The sequence below is a fragment of the Rhipicephalus microplus genome, chromosome 7, assembly GCF_043290135.1.
Source record: "Rhipicephalus microplus isolate Deutch F79 chromosome 7, USDA_Rmic, whole genome shotgun sequence".
Taxonomy (NCBI): Eukaryota; Metazoa; Arthropoda; class Arachnida; order Ixodida; family Ixodidae; genus Rhipicephalus; species Rhipicephalus microplus.
In genome coordinates, this window is record NC_134706.1 from 162,417,493 (window position 1) to 162,435,951 (window position 18,459).

The following is an 18,459-nucleotide window of genomic DNA, read 5'->3' on the forward strand; positions in this document are numbered from 1 at the left end:
CAAGCAGCGGCTACATATAGCAGCTGGCGAGATGGAACATGAGTTTAATAAAATATTTCCACAAGCAGCATTACTGTGCTTAGTAGTTTGAGAGCGTGTACATCTCTGTAAGCTCATACTTGCTGAGAGACAGGGGAATACAGAGAAATAAGCAGCGCTGAATTTGTGTGCGTATTTACTGCCCGAGATGTATTTTGAGCTGTAAAAGACAATTAGGGCTGAGTGGAAACCAACTAGCCCGATTCTTAAAAAAGCTTCCATAATGCGGAAAACCACGGTATTTAACCTTCTCCCTGGTCCTGTGGATCAAGTTGTGGGCCATCTTAAAGACTGACCTTCCTACTGAGCTCGAGTCCGCTTCTTTATCCGTGACCACTTTGGTAGCTGCCGCCATGACTCCAAGTGACCATAAGCAAAGCCAATCAGGTTTATCATAGAGTAAAACGGAAATAGTCTTTGGCCTTTCAGTACGTAAAAACTCAAATATCACAAACGATTCATCACACTCATCGGCTCACAACAGCTTCTACAAAGCAGTGGTGACGGCATACCTTTTCTGAAGTTAATTTTCCGGAAACAGTAAATGCTTTGACCGGACTATAAACATTTTGCTCGCTCCCATCCGTAACTGCATCAAGAAGTTACAGCAGAGTGAAAGCATAAACAATTATGTAATATTATAGCGCGCCTGCTCAGCGCTTGCCGGCTCGGCATTACAACAGGACAAGACGCGAAAGCGTCTCATAGGCGGCCCGCACCGCAAAGACCCTAAAAGAAAAATCATCACAGCGGGAATGTTGGCAAAAATTGCCTCTGTTGTAACATTATCTCGTAACATTGTCGCTCTTCCGTGCGAACGAAATTGAGAAATTACTACTGTGACGGAAAACTTTGCCTTACTTGTTAGTTTCGCCAGCGTGCAGCCAAGAGTGACTGTGGTGCACTGTAGAAAGAGGGGGGGGGGGGCTCAGCACCCTCGTTTTCTTAGTGGAAAAGCTAGCGCCCCACTAGCCACCCCCCCCCCCCCCGCGGCTGATACGCCTATGGTGGGCTAGCTGGTTTTGTTCGCTTGCATTTAATATTATAGCACAAAATGAAAAGCAAGGGATACACATTTATAAGGACACATAGGGTGGACGGGTGCTAGACATCAACTGATTTTTTACTGAAAAGGTCAGAACAGCGTTCGCACCATACAATCGCCATCAAATCTCTCAGCCACACCAATACTCACACTTAACTTTCCCCTGTTTCCTCTCCATCTTTCTTCGTGTCTGTTCTCTCTTCTCAAACCAGCGAACGCGCAAAACCATCGCTTTGCCCTGTCGTCTTCAACACCGTAGCATTTTCGCAGTTCCACTCCACCAAGTGGAAGGTCCAATGCGTGGACTAACTCACGCTGCGCACCGTGCGCTAAGCCCTCATTCTCCCACTCGTTCCCGCCACCAAGCACAGAAGACGTTTTGCCCATCCTGCTGTCTGCATGAAAGCACTGCGAGATGAGGCGCGTGGTCGTCCGTGTCCTTATTCTAAGGAGCCTCACTCCATCGGTTTTATTCATACACAATACATTTAGTACTCATACACAAAACATTTTGTATTCATACACAAAACTTTTAGATTCAACACAAAAGGGGTGTATGGTGGTTGCCGCCACGGCTGTATTGGCGTAATTCCGTCAAGATATCAACTTGTAAGTATACACTAATAGATTGCAAAGACTGTGTCGCGAGGTGTCGGATCAGTGGGCTCTCGATCCCCAGAGCACGACGATAGGCACCAGACCACGTAGAATACGCTGCAAAGAGCGCTAACAGCAAGCTGTATTTACGCCATATACCGTTTGGTGGTCCCGCGAGATCTTCAGAGGTGCGAAACTTCAGTGCGTTTTTGTCATACGTAATGAGATGGCGCGATGAACTCGCGTTCCATAAAGCCGCGCTGGGCATAGTCTAAGGGCGCCTTCACACTTGGCCGCGAGAGGACCAAATGCAGCAAAACTCTACGGAAATTCACTCGCTTGCGTGTCATGTGTGTCACTCGGGTTGATGTATGAGTGTTTTGTGTGAGTGTTAGCGGGAGTCAGAGTTGCGCTAAGTATCTCACAGCACTCACTTCGCCGCCTAAGCTACCGGAAAACTACGCTGTGTGGCGGGAACCAAAAAATCGCCCCAAGACCGATCTTTCCATCACGCGAAACCAGATCTGTTTCCGCTTCACGGCTTTGACTGCACTAGGCACTAGGCTGAAACGGCATGACCTAACCAGCCGGGCGCAGATTCAACACGTTGGCAAAGGCGTCAGCGGGGGCCTGCTTCGTCTCCATTCTCAAACTACCCGTGCAGCACGACAACAGTCGATGGCCTCAAAAAGGATGCGTTCATCGAGAGCCCGGTTCGGACTACAAGCGCCAAGAGTACTGAAAGTATACCGTGTAGCTGCAGCGAGTCGGCGCGCCCCACGTGTCCCATTTGCGTACAGCTGGTGGAATCCACTTCTACCACTACCGGTGCGTTCGCTCGTGTCGTTTCTGCTGAAGTGTTTTTCAAAAGAACGTTCTAAAAAATTTGAGCTGTTTCTTTTCAGAGCAGTACATGAATTACAAGAATTTGTTACAAACTTTAGTCTCAGAAAGCAAGCGAAATCGAAGAAATGGTCAAGGTAACCACGGCAGCGGCGGCGGGATGGGGCAGAAACAATTTGAGTATCTCTAATGCGCGTTGTCGTGGTTTTCTGGCCGCTCTGGCGTTTTCGTTTTGACTTCTCAAGTGTGATAGCGCCCTAAAAATGTCTTTTTCGCATTAAAGAGAGCACCGCCTCCAGGGTTGACGGTCTCTTTTGCGCGCTCGCTAACTGGACGCTTGACTCGGGAGCACACGAAGGTCACTTCTCTCGCTTCCGCGGCCACGTTCACAAAAACAGCACACTGCTCACATACGATGAAGTAGGAATTGTGACATTTGTTCGCGCTCGTCCTGTGTATGCTTGGGCGTTCGTTTTATGCGTCTTTCTGTTTAAACTGCGCACTTTGTGCGTGTAGCTGGCACAGTTGTTTGTCCGTGCTGGTCCTGTGAGTGCTCAGTTTGATGGCGCTGTAAGTATCGAGCTGCTTGCCGTTCTTTGCGTGACATTGTAATTTGATATTGTAGCATTCATTCTTTCGCCCTTTTGGCAAACCAATGCACAATAAACGCTAAACTACCTTTGTGAGAATGCGTTTCCCTTTGATGTTTTATTGATACCTAAAAAGAGAGATCAGGAACGTTTTTTTTTTTGCATTTGGTACGACTCAATTATTTCTCCTTTATGTGTCGTAGCACTCCTACCAGTAATCTCGGTGGCGGTAAAACTGGTTGAACACCCGCATGTCAATACTCGGGTAGGTTCGTACCTCTTCCTGAAGAAAGTGATGTTTAATGCCCTTTCGAGAAAGTGTCCTCCAGTGGCTTGTGTGTGCTATGTCCGCTCTACCACATGAAAGATGTGCGCGATACACTAAATTTGTCACACAGTCACAGCGTTTTATGAGAGGCATGTAAAAAGAGGCTCAATAGCTAAGTTCTCTACTCCCCACTCACGCTTAAGCTTCCCATCTCGAACTTATAGCTGCCATCTCGACTTCAACTTCCTATTCAGTCTCTAAAGATTTTTGGCATTAAACATGATCACTCTGACAGTTTAAAAAAGTACAGTTTTCATTGAACTTTAAACGCGATAGCTTTAAATAGCTCGTTTTGCCGGAATTCCGGTGTCGGCGTAGTTGGTTGTAAGCGTAAATCAGAATTTTCGCATGATCAAAATTTCAGAAAATGCAAAAAGAATAAATAATAAAAATTCTTGGTCTGTGCGAGAATGGAACCATGTTTGTTCGAGTGACACGTGGGTGTTCTACCACACAGTCACGCATCTGCTTGTGAGTACAGCGAAAATGACGTTCTCCGTTTAGAAATGCAGGGAAACTAACATTTACAAACACCTACCTTTGAGTAACATAAACTTACATGAGTAGTCACTTGGGCCACAAGCAGCGGTGCTATGCAGCTTCACGCCAGCCGTAACATGGCAACACATCATTCACTCCTTCAAGAAAACAGGCGTACTAGTCATTACTTCCAGTAGCCTTTAGAGTGCATTATACTTTTACGTTTTTTTTTGCAACTGTTTTGTGGCATGAATCTATCTTTAGCGTCTGCGATTCTATGGTGTGATATCGTCAGGCTGGGATCAGACATGAATCGGATGCGAGAGAAGTGCACATGCCGTCGACGCGACGGCAACGTTGTCATGCTCCGTGTTTATGAACATTGAAAGCAATGAAAAAGTACGGAAAGTAGCAAGGAGACGCCCTGAAAGATGTGCCATAACGTGCGCGCCGTGCATCGTGGTATTCGCTTGTTTTGTCTGCCTTTCAGCTAGGTGCGAACGGCGTCATTTTTTGTAAAGAGCGTATAGTCTTTATCATGGCAGCGTTAAACTTACATTTATCCAATTGTGGTGTTCGGCGCAGAGATCTTTTTTGTGCTCTTCACTTCATGTAAATTTTTGTGGGTTGCTTCAAATGAACAAAAAAACTTTGGAATGCTGCGCAGCACGTTTACAAAAAGCAGTTTCTTGTCTCAACAAAGTCAGTCGCCGCTCGAGTTGTTCGTTATTTCTTGTGCCGATACAAGTATTTGAACTTAGCACATGAGTGATATTTTGTTAAAAGTGCAGTTGTGCTTTGTATTTTTATCTGTAGCACTCGAAGATTGCGTGAAGCCATGGCGAGCGAAAACGGAAAGGGGAAATTTTAAAAAAATGTTTGTTCGCTAAAGCTAGGATGTAATCTTCCGAATAAACACTCTTGCCTCGTTAACAGCCTGCATGGCACCTAAAATTGCCTTGTTTTTGCTGCGGCAACTGCTTCTGACTGCTTTCGCAAAAGAGTGATGCAAAGTCCAGGATTTGAGTGAATGCGGGAAAGAAAACGTAATCAACATTTTTCATTTCTTTTTACGGCTCATGCTGAAGTCAAGGCCTGTGACAACTACGGCTCTGTTGCGTTGTGAAGCGCATGTGTAGTTGTGTACGCTTACCGCAGTTTTACTGTTCCGAGAGTCTTTTTATAATGTTGCCTACAGGTTAAATTCTTGTGTGTGATTCGCAATATGGCAGCTGTATTTCCTCGTCTTGCAGTGCAGTAAACCTCTCTCGTCGTGCCCACGTTAATAAAACACTAAGGAAGTGGGCATGTGCTTACCAAGAATAACACTTGAAAGTAAATGTTTTTTCTCCTTGAATGATTCTTATGTTTTATTTATTATATGTGCATAGACACAAACGCAGTGGCATTGTGTGCTTAATTCGACTAGCTGAGGAAGGACCTGAGCAATGATGCATTGTGTGCTTACTGCTCTGACGGTGCAGCTTACACGAAGCTAATTGATTTATGCAAAAAATCATTAAAATTGAATAATAATAATGTTCCTCACCAACGAGCAGGTATATAGAAGTGAATTTCAAGACTGTATACAATTCCAATCACTTGGCATTCGAGACACACTTTTGTGTCATCTCGCATTTCGGAGGCTGCGAAGGTTCCCAACGCCTGTTTGGGGCGCCACAAATCCAAATCAGCCGCAGTAGTCTATTGGAGTATCCTCTCCTAACACCCGATAATTTTACTCCATCCACTTTTACGTCTGGGAGTCCACATTGAGCGTCAATGCCTTTGCAAAGGCAATGTGTGTAAAGGCCAGCGATCAAGCCCATCAGACGTGATCAACTTAACGACTTCATCAAGCGGCGGCGCCGGTCTGTCTTACGCAACGCACAGCAAGCTCCCTCAGCCCACGAGCCTGATGAAGCAATCGGCGCCTTGAAGTCTGGCGAGTCTTACACAATGCGTGGCAACATCACTTGTCTTTGGGTGCAAACCCGCGCTGCGGCTCCCGGATTTCATGATCTTGACGCAGCCAAGTGGCGGGTCCCCATTGGAGGATTCTCACATTTAGGCCAGCGGCGCTTCTGGTTGGACGTTGGTGACTGAAAAGATCCAGCTGGTGCCTATAAAAAAAGCCAAGCAGCGCGTCGCCAGCAGTTGATCTATGCGTCAGAGAGAAGCCGACGTATGCGTGCGAGAGAAGGCATCTCGGCTTTTCGAGTCCCTAAGCCGTCGGCCCCACTGCCGAATATGCAGCACCTCTATTTCTATGCTGCACATAAACCTTGCCTTAACTCACCGTCGTCTCGTCCGCTCATCTATCAGTTCTGCGCAGAAGCAGTCGCGAGCTGACTAACACATGCTACCAAACGGATGGTGACTTTGGCGGTGGAGTTCAGAGTAGTGGCACCTTCGAGACCGTATTGGCGTCGCGCCTTCGTAACAGAGGATGGCAGCTGCGGGCTCGGCTGGCGTCAGCGACACCGATGCGGTGAGTGCCTGATGTTTTCCCCTCAGTAGACCAGACTACTCTAGCACAGGTTATAGTAGTTTAGAGAAGGGCTGTGTGAAGCATTAGAGTGAGCTTTGATCGTTTCAAGCCAAGTCAGAGCGCTTTGAAACCAAAGCTAATTAATGTGGATGGTGTAAACACGGCAGTTTAAAAAATTGCTTGCGCGTCTTGCTAGTAGACTTATAGTGGGTACGGCAAGTAGATTCTTAACAGGGGCAAACAGCTAGAAGATATTGCGAACAATGGAGAACCTTAAAGTGAAGGAACTCATCAAAATTTGTGAGAAACGTGGCCTTACTTCGTGCCATGCGAAACGAAAGAAAGGAATCACTGAAATCATGAAGTATGAAGGAGTTTCGGCAGAGGAAGTCGATGAGGCCTGGGCGGATATCAAAGCACGCTGCGAGAAGGCTGAAAGACGAGAAGTAGAAGTTCGCAAACGCGAAGTAACTGAAAGACGAGAAGTTCGCGAACGCGAATAAGCTGAAAGGCGAGAAGTTCGCGAACGTGAAGAAGCTGAAAGACGCGAACGTCGGGAGCCTGAGGAGGCCGAGAGACAGGAGCGTCTCGAGTTGAAACGAATAGAATTGGCAATCCTACAATGTTTGCAGGCGCCTAGCGTAGATTTTGTGACAGTTAAGGTCAGCGATTATAGAATTCGGGATCAACTGCCACCATTCGTAGTAGGCGAGGACATGGCGAAGCATCTCGTCAAGTTTGAACACGTCTGTGAGCGAAATGCTTTGGAGCGGTCTCTTTGGGCACAGAATCTGTTAGCTCTTTTTTCCGGCGAAGTGTTCGACGTGATAACCTGCTTGTCGAGGGAAGTGTCTGTGAGCTATGATGAGGTTAATGAAGTGCTCTTGAGACGTTATAAGTTGTCACCTGAGGATTTCAGGCAAAGGTTCCGGTATGCTAAAAGGTGAATGAGCTACACGTTGAGTTCGCGTTTCCTCCTAAAGCCGATTTAATAGAATGGCTCAAGGACGAAGATGCTTATGACGGTCGAGATAAAGTGGTAGAATGCATTGCAATGTAGCAATTCCACCGCTGAATCGAGGAGGATGTCAAGCTTTCGCTGCAAGACAAACTTGAAGTACAGCTAAACAAGGCGGCAGAGTTAGCTGATGAGTATTGTACTCGCCGAAAGTTGCATAGCAGGGCAGTGCGCATTGAAAATGATGAAAAGAAGGAGGGCTGAAAAAACCTGATCAACGAAAACCCACTCCGCAGCGTAATTTCAGGAAGGACCCGTCTTTTACGAAGGACACTGTTGGGGAAGGGCAAACTGAAGTGGAGAAATTGACTGAGGCTTCTAAACAACACACTAATACCACACGGGCGTTTGAATCACGGAAGCCGCTAGTCTGCTACAACGGCAAAAAGAAAAGGCACATCGCGATTAACTATAAGCAAAAGCTTGCTTTCGCCACTATCCGAGAATCAGAAAGGAACATGCGGTTGTTAGAGCCATATCTCCAAGAAATTAGTGTGAGTGGGAAAACGTGTCGAGCACTTCGAGACTCAGCGGCAACCATATGCATTGTCCATCCTTCGTTGGTGTCATGGGATGAATTTACAGGAGGATGCGCGTGGATCAGACTAGTCGCCGAAAAGCAGAGTGCGTGCTTACCAATCACTACGGTTGTCATTGAAGGCCCGTTCGGTAAGCTTCGCACCGAAGCGGCTGTGTCTGCCACGCTTCCCGATCGTTTTTCCTATCTTTTTGATAATAACTCAGGGCAGCTTCTCAAAGAGCAGGGTAAATTGTTCTTCTTCAACTTAGCATACGTGGCCCTCACATGATCGCAAGCATGGAAGCTTTCGCAGGAACTTGATCTTGTTCAATGTGGTCAAACACCACCTGCAAAAGTACTGATCTGCGTGACCTTCGCGGCAAGTCGACGGAACATCAGATAGAAAATTATCCGTGTGAGTCATTTAAGCAGTCACTCGAGCAGCCCGTCCCCGAAACGATGGGCGTGGTCTCTGTCGGCGGAGGAGACGACATGGGGCCATTGAGTCAGAGCGAGAGGGGTGCAACGATCATGCCTGTAGCAGAAAGTTGGAGTGAGCTGTCGAGGGTCGATCGAGAAACGCTCATTCGAGAGCAGCGTGAGGACGTCTCGATTAAAGCGCTAATGGAAAGCGTAAAGTTGGGAACCAAGAAAGAGAATGTTTCTTTTTATGAGAAATCAGGACTCCTATATTGTAGTTACACAGATGTGCAACGCCGCAAGTATGAGCAGCTCTTTCTACCGCATAAGTATCGTTTCTAGAAGTGGCCGGTTACAGAGGTGGAGCATGATACTCCAACAGCACAACTTTGAAGTTCGCTACAAAAAAGAAAAGCTAAACGCTAATGCAGACGCATTGAGCCGTGCGTTTTGGTTAGTACCTTCTCCCCCTTTCGGTCTTTCGCTGGCGAGTCGGGGCGAAATTTTTTTCCTCATCACAGCCTTAGCTGAGCGCTCTCGTCCTGAGTGATCTCGAGGGGCCAACATTATGTTGTATCCCGTTTCATTACGTTGTTGTGCGTGTAAAAATTTGAGTTCTCATTCTAAAAGTCTTGTGTCTCACATGCGCCCCTTGTTGTAGAGGAAACGAAATTCCGATAGACACGTAGCTAGGTATATGTTGTAATTTACTTTGTCTGGTGTTCTGTCGGGTAACCGAGGGCACTTGCTTGTGTCGTGTGTTAACTGTTGTCGAACCATTCTTGACAACTTCCAGAATCATCGACAAGTGCTGAGACCAAAAATCGCAAGAAGAGACGAGCGAAGCTGGCCGACAAGTTGTGGCGAATTGCCAGTGGAGCTGGGAATTGTCCTCAAGAAGGGGAGATGTTCACGGAACTGAGTCGGGAACTACATTCTCCCCATGACCCTGGAGGCAAACCTGGAGGGACCTGGCGAACGAGCCCGCCTGACTCCCTAGCCACGTGGAAGCAGCTAGTCTTTCCGGCACATTGTTTGGTGGCGGGTTGCTGTTACGCCAGGGAGTTCACACCAAGCGTCAATGCCTTTGCAAAGGCAATCTGTGTAAAGGCCAGTGATGGAGCCCACCGGACGCAATTAACTCAATGACGTCATCAAGCGCGGCACCGGTCTGTCTTACGCAACGCACAGAAGCTCCCTCAGCCCACGAGCTCGATGAAGCAATCGGCGCCTTGTGGTCTCACGAGTCTTACGCAATGCGTGGCAACATCACTGGTCTTTGGGTGCAACCCCACGCAGCGGCTCCGGAGTTGATAATCATGACGAAGCCCAGTTGCGGGTCACCATTGGAGGATTCTGACACCATGGCCAGTGGTGCTTATGGTTGGACGTTGGTTGCCCAAAGACCCTGTGCCTATGAAAAAAAAAAGCCAAGTGGCGCGTCGCCAGCAGTTCATCTATGCGTCGGAATGAAGCCGACGTATGCGTGCGAGAGAAGACATCTCGGCTCCTCGAGTCCCTAAGCTGTCAGCCCCAGTGCCGATATGTAACGCCTCTATTTTCATGCTGTACATAAACCTTGCCTTAACTCACCGTCGTGTCGTCCGCTCTTCTATCAGCTCTGCGCAGAAGCAGTCACGAGCTGAGTAACACACGCTAACAAACAGCTGGTGACCTTAGCGGCGGAGTTTGGAGCAGTGGCACCTACGGGACCGTGTTGGCGTCGCAGCACACACTTGCTGTATGCTTGCTTCACGATACAACATGACATATTGGCGCAATAATGCGCGCTACAAGCTTGCATTATCATCAGGTGTAAGAAGAAGGGGTTGTCATAATGACTTCATAGTTGAAAGCCAGTCACCCTCTGCAAAAACCATACACACTACTGCACCCTTAGAGCCACGTAGATGGTGCAGAACAAGTGCAAAAAGATTTCATGCACAAAGTGTTTGAAGTACGCGCTAGGAACAGAACATTGCTATCGCGTTAAACTCCTAAAGGCTATGCTTGAAGGTGACCCAAGTTTTCTATATTATGGTCAAACTCAAGATGAATCTTTGTCTACAAAGCGCTCTGGCCCAAGGCCTGTCGGCTTTACGCAATTTAGGCTGAGTGCCTCAAAACGCTGCCGATCTCTAGTCCACTTATAATTTGGAGGTAGTCGAGCCAGAAGGTGACAAGACGTAGCTTCATATATCACACTCCGTAATTGTTCCTTTTCCATTCCGCCTTGCTTCACCCAATCTTTATCTCTAATATTGATGTGAGACACACTTATGACAAATGGTGAACAATGATTTAGAGGGACGTAAGTCTCAAGTAGAGCACAGTTATACCTAAAATCTTCCTTCTGTCAGCAGCATGATGCCGTGAGGAATGGAGATTCCAGAAATCATAAAACAAAGTTTCCGGTCGGCCCTTTGAACGCGAGAAGCGGTTTTAGAATTTCGGTCAAGTGGAGCTTCATGGCGGAAATTCGTTTAGTAATTTAGTGCATTCGCGCAGGTGACAGTTGCTTCCCAGCGGTGGTGAGGTACGTGGCCAGAAATAAATTAGGCGCTCTAGTTGGGTCAATTCTGTCACAATTGAACCAATTCTGTCAGAATTGACACGGGCCTTCAATACAGGTCTGTTTATGCGGCCTTCCAAATTAAGCTGTTTAAGCGTGATTTGAGCAATAATTTACACATACGTTTTCTCAATGTAGATACTATCTTCACGGCTCGTGTACAGTGCTTCACGAAAACATAGCTACTGGCTCCATATATAACGAGTTCCTTCTACTCTATACCGTATTCGGCAACATAGAAGATCTAGTTCGCACGAACTGTGCACTAAGCTTCCATTTTCGCTTCCTATTCGTTTGTTAGAGGCCGTTTGTTTGTTAATGGCAAGCTTAAGTGAGCGAACGGAACCATCGAGCAAAGAGACAACAGTTTATGAACCCACTCGTAATTCTGGCTAGCTTTCAGAGGACGTCCTCAGTGTTTGTATGTAAATGTGCCATTTTTATTCATAATGTCACAACATGGTGACTTGATGCTTCGCGCCAACTTTTCTTAGATCGTCCACCACTGTAAGTGCTACGGTGCTCGGCTGCTGACCAGAAGGTCGCGGGTTATTGTTGATGCCCGTGTACAGTGCGATATCGGTGCACGTTAAAGAACATGATGTGGACGAAATTTTTTGAGCCATCTGCTGTGACGTCCCTCATAATTATATGGGGTTTTGGTACGGAAGCCTCAAATAGAATTACCATTATTATTTTCTCTTATGCTTCACGCTTTTCTTCAGCGGGCTCCTTATCTGAGACTGCAGCAACACACACAGTCGGGACGTCAATAACAATGCTACAAGCAGCTTCAAGTTTTATCTTAATCTGGAAATATTAGCGATCGTTCAAATGTGCACAGTCGCGACTGATTTGTACTGTACCTGTTCTACGCTCAGCTCTTTGCGTGCCCGGCCTCGTCGTCGAAAGTTCACGTCATCCATTATGGTGGTGTAAAGGTTTTAGATGTAACCAAACAAGGCCCAGCTTACACACAATCAGGGCTCGTGTGGTTTTTGCCGATCAAAAATGTGGCAGGCACTACGCTGGTAAACCTGGCAGCTGCAAAAGGAGATATTCCTCTCTCAGAAAACAGTGACCACCTATTTGTCTACTAAAACATGTAACCGAGCAATTGAAATCACTGCAAACAAAATATTATACCTGCATAACATTACAGATTTTTTCCCAAATATTTTGCCACACAAGTATTTATCACCTTACGACTTACTTATAACAAAGTAATATTCAACGACAACATGTACAAAAAGTTGGTGTGCAAAACGGGTCATCGGCTTGTTACTATTTAGGTTTTACCTCACAAAATAACGATACCGTTACGAGAGATGCACTAGAGAATAGCTTCAGAAATGTCAACCACGTGCAGTCCTTTGATTTTTGATGAATACATGCTCAAGACTACCTTACCTTCAAGGAAAATACCAGGAATTGTAGCCATTACGCAATGCCGTTAAAAGACAGCCGAGACCATTTGCTCACATTGATTGGAGTGACCACAGAAAGCACTAGCGTCATCAGTGAGCTGCTATAGAGGGTATTCTGTAGTGTACGTGCCATCTTTTTCGAATAAAACTGAAGGCATTCTTTAAAAGTTCATGGTGTTCACTCCGCGAACACCATGGCGAATGGCTGGCTAGATATATTTTGCGACACAAAATTGAGGATAGCCACCTGGAAGCGCTGCTCGGTATACCTTTTTTTCAGCGCATCACCCCAAGCGACCACGTTTTCTTCAATTTCCCCTCTTGAAACACGTGAGCCCCATGTGTGGGGTTTTAAATAGTGCGTAATGTTAAACCTTTTGTTAATCTGACAGAGATGACGGTACTCCATTGGGGCTTCCATTTGGCATGTTACGTTTGCCTTAGTCCAGCAGCCATCGTTCTCAAGGCGTGCGAGACGGTAAACCCGAGACATTTATCACGGAAGTGCGTTATACCGGAGTACACTACTGCTTTATTGACGTAGTTCTGTCACGGATATAACACTGTGAAAAAAAATATTATAGGGTGCAATGAAAAAACAACAGCATATCCATGGAGAGAATGATGATGAGTGGTGACGAAGCTTCGAAGGGTCTATCGGCCAAGCGTGAATCATCCGCTAGCCACGTCTGTTAACACTTCAAGTACCTCACTCTCGTATCTTTTCATTACATATTCTTCATAAGCAAGTACTGCCATCAAGCGGGCATTCCAAGGACTTTTCAGTTTAAGGGACTTTTCACTTTCAAGTTTCAAGGACTTCGCCCTTCTAACTTCTTCCGTGGAAACAGTGATCTTTCCATCCGCAGTGCATGGTGCTATCAAATGGACCACAAAGCACACGTTACTAGGGATGGTAATGGCAATCCATTTACATACACTATGTACCACCGGTAGTCTTCAGAGCTTAGAAACTTAAGCACGCTGCCGTCATCTGTAGCGAAATGGCGCGAGAAGCGTGCGTTAGGTATTAAGCATTGGGTGCACTCCCTCTCGTCACCCCGCGCCACCCCACGCTTGCTGTTCGCGTGCGCCTCCACAAGGCGTGGTCAAGTCCGTTAGATGCTATTTGCCGTGGTTATTCTTTAGCACTCCTAGTGATTTCATTGCAATAGCAATTATATGAACACTATCGGCTGAATTTTGCCGCTGGCGTCGCCATCTCTCATCGTATATGTATAAGTATCTACATGAATCAAAACGCAACGAAGAAAAATATTTCAGAAAGAGAGCCCGGCGCGCCAAATCGAACGTAGCATTTCCAAAGCGTGAGTGCGAGGCGCTAACCACTGGGCCACGAAGGAGCCCCACTTTCAACGTTCGAACGGCAAGCTATTTACAACTACCACTTACTGCTGGTGACGAGCATCTCGGGGAGAACTATCGTATTTTCAGTATTACCAGAAAGGTAGCGCGATGAGCATGCGTCACCACATTGTTAAGACGCGGCGGCACGCGCTCTCATCTACCACGCGTACATTGATTGCCCCGTGAAGGGCGGGGGGGGGGGGTTGACGCTCACTCGCGCGCCCTTATCTTACAGTGGGGAGAATCGTACGCCTTGGCCGGCTTTGGGCTTTCACCGCAGCAATTCTGTTGTACTTACCGAGTTCACAAAGGTCACTGCATTGTTTGCACAGTCTCCATTTGCGTAAATTGGAAGTATGCCGCTACTGTATCACCAACTTTGTACCGAACAAACGTAAAAAAAACTAACAAACGCACACCTTGGATGACACGCAGTATCATCCATCTGAAGCGGAAAATTAAAAAATTGAAAAAGTGGCATGCCCAACGAGATGTGATTCAAAAGCTACAAAGAAGCCTGGCAAGTGAAGTGCAACAATCCAAAGACTATTGCTTTAAAACGTTAATGCCAAACTTTATTAAAAGCGACCCAACAAAGTTTTGGAGTTATCTATCCGATAACAAAAAGCCAGTGACGTCAATTTCTGTCAAAGGACGCACGGTTACAAATCGCAGTGACATCGCAAATCACTTCAACAGTTATTTTCAGAGCGTGTTTGCCAATTCAGCAATATGTGTACCAGAAACGTTTTTGTTTGAACCATGTGAAGCAAATTTCATTTCTTATTCTGGTTTGGTTTCAATGCTTTTAAACTTGAAAGCAAAAAAATGCTGTGGTCCTGATGACCTTCCCAATGTGTTTCTTCGGCGTTATGCTGAATGCGTCACCAAATTTCTTGTTATAATCTTCCAAGCGTCCCTGTTAACTGCAACACTACCACGTGACTGGTGGATCGCTAGAGTCATCTCTATCTTTAAAAAAGGGGATCGATTAATTCCGGATAACTACCGTCCTATATCTTTAACTTCAACATGCTGCAAAGTAATTGAACATATCATAGCCAACCGTATTCTTGAATTCCTTGAAAGACACTCGATTCTAACAGGCTTGCAACATGGTTTTAGGAAAGGCTATTCGACTGTGACTCAACTGGTCACCGTCACACACGAGTTTGCAAAAGCCCTTGATAATAATGTTCAGGTAGACACAATTTTTCTTGATCTTAGCAAAGCATTTGACAAAGTTCCTCATGACAAATTCATTAAAAATTAAAAAAATATAAATCTTCCCAAAAGTTTGGTAGCGTGGTGTCTAGGTATCTGATGAATAGAGAGCAGTATGTCTTGATTGATGGTCATGCCTCGAGCTGTCTTCCTGTCACATCCGGAGTGCCTCAAGGTAGTGTTCTGGGGTCGTTGCTTTTTCTGTTATACATCAATGATATCGTCACTGTAGTTACACCCACCACTCATGTCCGGCTGTTTGCAGATGACTGTATTTTATTCCGTGAAATCTCCAGCATGCAAGATCAAATAGAACTTAACACAAACCTGGACAATATATACAGTTGGTGCAGGGATTGGGGCATGGTTGTCAACGCAGAGAAAACTGTTTCCCTCCGCATAACGCGCGAAAAATCTCCATTCCAATTTCAGTACACACTGGGATCATGCGCGGTGAACTGGGATCATGCGCGGTGAACCAAGTCAACAGCTTCAAATACTTAGGCACAACGTTCACTAGTAATCTTTCCTGGAACTTGCACATAGAAAACATCTGCTCCTCCGCTTTTCGAAAACTGTGTTTCTTGAGACACAAACTTCGTAATTCGCCTCCAAGTGTTAAACTTCTTTGCTACCATTCATACGTTAGACCAAAACTTGAGTATGCTGCTGTAGTACGGGACCCGTATACCAAAAATAACATCAATAAATTGGAAAAAATTCACAGAAAAGCTGTCAGGTTCATTTTTTCAAAATTTCGTCGCACGAATTCTCCCTCTGAATTAATGATTGCCAATAACATTCCCAAGCTTCAGTTAAGAAGACAAAAATTTCGTCTCGATTTCCTCTGCTCACTTACTAAACATGAATTGGCTATCAACCCCTCCCTGTATATATCTGCCCTGACCACAAAACACACGCGGCATCATAACCCTAGATCGCTAACACCATACCAAGCGCATACCAATACTTTCAAATTTTCATTTTTCCCGCGTACCGTGGCTGAATGGAATTCCATTGCTGAGCCATACTTATTAGATACTGTATAGCCCCATTTCTTGTTAGTGTTGATAATTGTGTGTTGTATTGACAATGCAATGTCCGCCGTTTCATTTTTTGTCCCTTTTGCTATTTTTGTATTATTGTGCTATTCAAGTGCTCGTCCTGCCAGGACCACAGATGTGGTCTGCAGTATGTATTGAACAAAATAAAATAAGTAAATGGCACGCTTTCCAGACACAGTGAAGGAACAACTGACACGCTTATTCGCATTCTTCTGTACATCTGAGTACGTTTCGTTTGTCATTTATTTATTTATATATTTTGTTATTTATTTATTTAATAATTTTTACATACTGCAGCCTGAATTGGGCTATTGCAGGAGTAGGTTTGCTGTAAATCAGCACACACAAGAATACAACTCTTAACAAACAGGAATAGAACTCTTAATAAACAAATCCCGAATCAATACTTTCATGCAAGAAATTACAACTCTTAATAAACAAATCGCGAATCAATATATTCATGCAATAAATCTTCTAAAAGCAATGATCTAGTTGATCCAGGCAATACACTTCATTTTTCTATAGTGTGCGGAAAACAGCTGAAATTAAATAGGTTAGTACGTGGATGGAATGCTGTCAGGTTTAGTTTGTGGCTATTCGTTGTGGGTTTCAGTTTATCAGGAGACAGATATTCCTTAGTTAATGCGTAGCGTGGCGTATTAACAAGAATATGCATCAACTTTAGGCATTTGAGCTCGCGTCGCTCAGACAAGGTTTGCAGACCTAGCGTAACAAGTTCAGAGGAGGGTGAGAAATTCCAGTCGTAACGGCGGAAAATGAAACGGATGGCTTTTTTGAACGGATTCTAGTGTGCTGATGTCCGAATTTTATGAGGATTCCAAACGGGGCAAGCACATTCGAGGATGGGATTTATACGTTAGCAACTTTGCTTCGGGTGAAGCATCTTTTAATTTACGATTTAAATAGCCCAGTTTCTTTAAAGCTTTATTGCAAGAGTATTCGATATGTTTAGACTAAGACATATTAGGTGTGAAGGTGAGGCCTACGTACGTATATTTCGACACACGTGACAGAAAGGAGCCATTGAAGGAGTAATCGAACAACCAAATGAAGCTGCGTTTACAGAAGGAAAGAACAACTGTTATAGTAAAGTTTAGGTTCATTTGCCATGTGTCACACCATCTGCAAAATTGTGAAAAACAATCATTAAGTAAATTGTGGTCATCATTGGTATTAACTACATTATATGAGACACAGTCATCAGCGTAAAGGCGGATTTTCGCAGACACATAATTGGGCAAATCATTTATGTACATTAAGAACAAAAGTGGTCCCAGGACTGAACCTTGGGGAACCCCGGATGAAGCATTCACAGCAGACGAGTTTGAGGAATTAGAAGAAACAAACTGAGAACGGTTGTTTAAAAAGCTAGCAATCCAGTCAACTAAGGAATAATTATTAGGAACAGCGTGAAGTTTGTGCAGAAGTTTATAATGTGTAACAGCGTCGAATGCTTTTGCAATGTCGATGAAAATTGCATCAATTTGGTAACCAGAGTTTAGAGCGTTCAAAATGCCGTGAGAAAATTGTACAAGCTGGGTTGTTGTACTAAAACCTTCGCGAAAACCATGCTTGGCATTACTTAGGATGATATTATTTTCAAGAAACCCCATGATATGCTTAAAGATTATGTGTTCTAAAGTTTACATCATTGAGACGTTAATGAAATCAGGCGATAGTTTAATGGTGACTGCTTGCTGCCAGATTTATGCATAGGAAGAATTTTCGCTGGTTTCTAAGCTGAAGGAACAGTTGAAGTGCTTAAGGACCTTTAAATTATGGTCAAGTAGCGGCTGGTCCACTCGCAATATCTAAGAAGAAAAATATTAGGAATGCCGTCAGGACCAAGATATTTCTTATTTTCCAGGTGCAAAATCAGGTTCATAACACCGTCGAAGATACGGAAATGTCACTGACTGAGTTATTGGAACCATGGTGAGAGCTAGGGATGTCTAAGTTGTCAGTTGTGAATACTGATTGGAAGTATTCGTTGAACGGGTTAGAAATGGTTGAGGGGTCACTGCAGGGGACGTTATTTATAACAACTGTATTTGTGGCAGCTGAGGTGAGTAAAATAGCAGCGCAAAATTTTTTACGGTCGCTTTTCATTAAATCTTGCAACGTAACTTTGAAATAAACGTCCTTCCACGAATTAATTTTGACCCGAAGTTCTTCTTTGGCGACGTTAAATTCCTGTATTTTAATGGGGTCACCATTTCTTTTTAAACGTCTCAGTCTGGCAACCGAACGCGACAGGTGAAGTATATCACGCGATATCAAGGGAAGGTGGGGGTTTCTTTTTTTCGTTTTATTCAGACGAAGCACTCAATACATGTTGCCACAGTCTTTCCAAAAGAAGCCACCAAGAAATTCACATAGTTACATTCGCTGAGGCGTTCGAAATCATCAAAA

The 18,459-nt window shown here is 45.0% G+C and overlaps 1 protein-coding gene across 2 annotated transcripts in view; it reads right to left on the reverse strand.

Moving 5' to 3' along the window:
• The window catches only part of LOC142767122 (uncharacterized), a 336,953-nt gene that overhangs the window by 307,889 nt on the left and 10,605 nt on the right, over positions 1-18,459 (reverse strand). Inside the window, exon 2 of one of the 2 annotated variants that reach the window (XM_075868346.1) lies at positions 11,810-11,987. The exons of the other annotated variant lie outside the window; for it this stretch is intronic. Within the exon in view, the coding sequence (XP_075724461.1) occupies positions 11,810-11,869 (60 nt within the window). The 5' untranslated portion in view covers positions 11,870-11,987. The remainder of the gene's footprint in view (positions 1-11,809; positions 11,988-18,459) is intronic. 2 annotated transcript variants of the gene reach the window in all.